The 4,418-nt window shown below is 49.1% G+C and overlaps 1 protein-coding gene across 1 annotated transcript; it reads right to left on the bottom strand.

The window, feature by feature from the left end:
• Positions 1 to 1,353: 1,353 nt before the first annotated feature.
• LOC119941955 (RE1-silencing transcription factor-like) lies at positions 1,354 to 4,216 on the bottom strand (the record flags this gene model as incomplete). The annotated part of the gene is made up of 3 exons (XM_038762536.1): positions 4,184 to 4,216; positions 3,842 to 3,910; positions 1,354 to 2,073 (listed from the first exon to the last, which is right to left on the bottom strand). Coding segments are annotated over exons 1-3 (822 nt in total), but the record flags the coding sequence as incomplete, so codon positions are not given.
• Between the last annotated feature and the right edge of the window lie 202 nt (positions 4,217 to 4,418).

Consider the following 4,418-nt stretch of genomic DNA (forward strand, 5'->3'; position numbering starts at 1 on the left):
GAGCCCCCTATGGTACAACCTGATCACCTTGTAACCTTCCCAGCGCTTAGAACGGTGCTTGGCACATAGTAAGCACTTAATAAATGTCATTATTATTATTATTATTATTATTACCCGCTCACCTGATTACCGTTTATCTACCCCTGTGCTTAGAACAGTGCTTGGCACATAGTAAGCGCTGAATAAGTAAGCACATGTCCAAGACTGAACTCCTTGTCTTCCCTCCCAAACCCTGCCCTCTCCCTGACTTTCCCATCTCTGTTGACGGCACTACCATCCTTCCCGTCTCACGGGCCCGCAACCTTGGTGTCATCCTCGACTCGGCTCTCTCATTCACCCCTCACATCCAAGCCGTCGCCAAAACCTGCCGGTCTCAGCTCCGCAACATTGCCAAGATCCGCCCTTTCCTCTCCATCCCAACCGCTACCCTGCTCATTCAAGCTGTCATCCTATGCCGTCTGGACTACTGCATCAGCCTTCTCTCTGATCTCCCATCCTCGTGTCTCTCTCCACTTCAATCCATACTTCATGCTGCTGTCCGGATTATCTTTGTCCAGAAACGCTCTGGGCATATCACTCCCCTCCTCAAAAATCTCCAGTGGCTACCAATCAATCTGCGCATCAGGCAGAAACTCCTCACCCTGGGCTTCAAGGCTGTCCATCCCCTCGCCCCCTCCTACCTCACCTCCCTTCTCTCCTTCTCCAGCCCAGCCCGCACCCTCCGCTCCTCTGCCGCTAATCTCCTCACCGGGCCTCGTTCTCGCCTGTCCCGCCATCGACCCCCGGCCCATGTCATCCCCCGGGCCTGGAATGCCCTTCTCCCCACATCAATCAATCAATCAATCGTATTTATTGAGCGCTTACTGTGTGCAGAGCACTGTACTAAGCGCTTGGGAAGTACAAATTGGCTACATATAGAGACAGTCCCTACCCAACAGTGGGCTCACAGTCTAAAAGGGGAAGACAGAGAACAAAACCAAACATACTAACAAAATAAAATAAAATAAATAGAATAGATATGTACAAGTAAAATAAATAAATAAATAAATAGAGTAATAAATATGTACAAACATATATACATATATACAGGTGCTGTGGGGAAGGGAAGGAGGTAAGATGGGTATGGAGAGGGGGACGAGGGGGAGAGGAAGGAAGGGGCTCAGTCTGGGAAGGCCTCTTGGAGGAGGTGAGCTCTCAGCAGGGCCTTGAAGGGAGGAAGAGAGCTAGCTTGGCAGATGGGCAGAGGGAGGGCATTCCAGGCCAGGGGGAGGACGTGGGCCGGGGGTCGATGGCGGGACAGGCGAGAATGAGGTACAGTGAGGAGATTAGCGGCGGAGGAGCGGAAGGTGTGGGCTGGGCTGTATGCATCCGAATGTGCTGAATGTAATTGTTCTTCCGGTCGGAAAAGTAGGAGCACTGCGAACAGGTGTACACCTTCCTGGGGAAATGGTTTCTAAGGTGCTTCTTCCAGTGATACTCGCTGACCGTCGTGTAGGTGCATATGCTGCACTTGTAGACACGCTCGTTCTCTCCCGCTTTGTTGTGGTGTTTCAAGTGGGCCAGGTAATGGTCGTATCGGTTGGTGTTGTAGCCGCAGCGTTCGCAGCGGATGGGGCCCTTGGAGAAATCCGCCTCCTCGCCAACCGAGGGATCCGCCTCCTTGGCCTGGGCTTGTTTCTCGGCATTTTCTTCCACGATGAACTTCTTGGCGCTGTGGACCCTGATGTGGTGCACAAACTCTTCCTCGGACTCTGCCTCATACTGGCACGGCCTGCAGCGGAACGGCTTGCTCTTCGAGCTCTTGGCCTTGTCCTCTGTGCTCTCGGGCACGTCGGGGGCTGGCGCCTGGAGGTCTTCCTCCGGGCAGCGGCTCTCGGGCACGGCGGGGGCTTCGGGGGTGGCCTGCGGCTCCACCGCGTGCACCTCCAGGGCCCCCAGCTCCATGCTTTCGGGCTCGCCGGACTCGTCCTCCACGCTGGGAGTCCCTTCCAAGCCCTCCCCGTCGTCACTGTCTGAGAAATTGCTGTCTCCCACCGTGGTCAGCTCCGCCATCTGCCTCTCCTCTCCGACCAATTAGTGCAAAATGTGTCTCTGGGTTGTATGGATTTTGTTTATTCAGAACCAGTAGCACTCTTCCTCCCTTCAAGGCCCTACTGAGAGCTCACCTCCTCCAAGAGGCCTTCCCAGATTGAGCCCCTTCCTTTCTCTCCCCCTCATCCCCCTCTCCATCCCCCGTCTTACCTCCTTCCCTTCCCCACAGAACCTGTATGTATGTATATATGCTTGTACATATTTATTACTCTATTTATTTTACTTAAACATATTTGCTATTCTATTTATTTTATTTTGTTAATATGTTTTGTTTTGTTGTCTGTCTCCCCCTTCTAGACTGTGAGCCCACTGTTGGGTAGGGACTGTCTCTATATGTTGCCAACTTGTACTTCCCAAGTGCTTAGTACAGTGCTCTGCACACAGTAAGCGCTCAATAAATACGATTGATTGATTGATTGATTGACAGGGATTGGGTCCAAACCAATTTGCTTGTTAGCACCCCAGAGCTTAATACCGTGTGTTGCACATAGTAAGCACTTCACAAATACCATAATTATTATCATTATTATTGATGCATGCAGAGCACTATACTTAGCACTCAGGAGACTACAATAAACAGATGCATTCTCTGCCCACAATGACTTAATAATAATGATGATGATGGCATTTATCATCATCAATCATATTTATTGAGCTCTTACTGTGTGCAGAGCACTGTACTAAGCGCTTGGGCAGTACAAATTGGCAACATATAGAGACAGTCCCTACCCAACAGTGGGCTCATTATGATGCGCTTACCATGTGCAAAGCACTGTTCTAAGCTCTGGAGAGGTTACAAGGTGATCAGGTTGTCCCACGCAAGGTTCACAGTCTTAATCCCCATTTTACAGATAAGGGAACTGAGGCCCAGAGAAGTGAAGTGACTTGCCCAAAGTCACAAAGCTGACATTTGGCAGAGCTGGGATGTGAACCCATGACCTCCTAATCCAAAGCCCGTGCTCTATTCCACTGAGCCACGCTTTACAGTCTAGAGGGGGAGGCAGACATTAATATAAATAAATAAATTATAGATATGATCACTGTGGGCTGGGATTGTCACTGTTTATTGTTGTATTGTACTTTCCCAACTGCTTAGTACAGTACTATGCACACAGTGAGCACTTAATAAATCTGATTGAATGAATGAAGTGCTGTGGGGCTGGGAGTGGGGATGCATGAAGGACACAGACACTTACGTGTACATGTACGAACACACTTAGACATAGACCCATATACAAGAATCTCTTCTGAAAACCCCAGGATCCCCTCTGTCTCCCTGACCCAGATGACCCCACCACCTATTTTACTGGGAAAATAGAAATCAACAAGGGTAAACTTACCCAAGTCCCTCTTTTGTCTTCTGGCTGTTTTACTACCCACACCTTCTCTTTTTTCTTCTTCTCAGGTGACTCCCCCTTATCGTCTGCCTGCTCTCTAAATCTACCCTATTCCTTTATTCATTCAATCGTATTTATTGAGCGCTGACTGTGTGCAGAGCACTGTACTAAGCGCTTGGGAGGTACAAGTTGGCAACACGTCGAGACGGTCCCTACCCAGCAACGGGCTCACGGTCTAGAAGGGGGAGACAGACACCAAAACAAAACATATTAACAAAATAAAATAAATAGAATAGTAAATATGTACAAGTAAAATAAATAGAGCAATAAATCTGTACAAACATATACACAGGTGCTGTGGGGAGGGGAAGGAGGTACGGCGGGGGTGGGTGGGGAGGGGATGCAATGAATGCCTGGCCACTGGCGATGACATTTTTGATGGAGCGGATGGGTTGGATCCTGGAAGTGATGTAGAGGAAGAACTGGAAATAATTGAACAACAGGCTGGATGTGAGAGTTGAATGAGAGTGAGGAGTCAAAGATAATGACAAAGTTACTGCTTTGGGGAACAGGAGACTTCTAGATGTTTCTCTTATGGGTCTCCTGCTCCCAGAAGGTATTATAACCATAATAATGATCACACTTGTTAAGCACTCCCTATGTGCCAAGCATTGTTCTGTGTACTGTGGTAGATTCAAATGAATGCCCTCAACTCTGGAGAACACCACTTCCCTCCTCCTCCTCCCTTCCCTTACCAGTATCTTTAACCTCTCAACATCGACGCCCATGTCCCTTGCCCTCACCAGCTGTTCCACACGTTTAACTCCTCCTCAAACCCTTGTCCCTCTCCCCCCACCCCTTCTCTCACCCCTAATAACCTGTCTACCTCCTTTATTGAAAAAATGGAAACTATCAGATGTGATCTCCCTAAAATCTCCCCTGTTCCTCTCCAGTCCCTCCCTCTTCCTGCCCCTTCTTCAACTCTCCCAT

The sequence above is a fragment of the Tachyglossus aculeatus genome, chromosome 2, assembly GCF_015852505.1.
Source record: "Tachyglossus aculeatus isolate mTacAcu1 chromosome 2, mTacAcu1.pri, whole genome shotgun sequence".
NCBI lineage: Eukaryota > Metazoa > Chordata > Mammalia > Monotremata > Tachyglossidae > Tachyglossus > Tachyglossus aculeatus.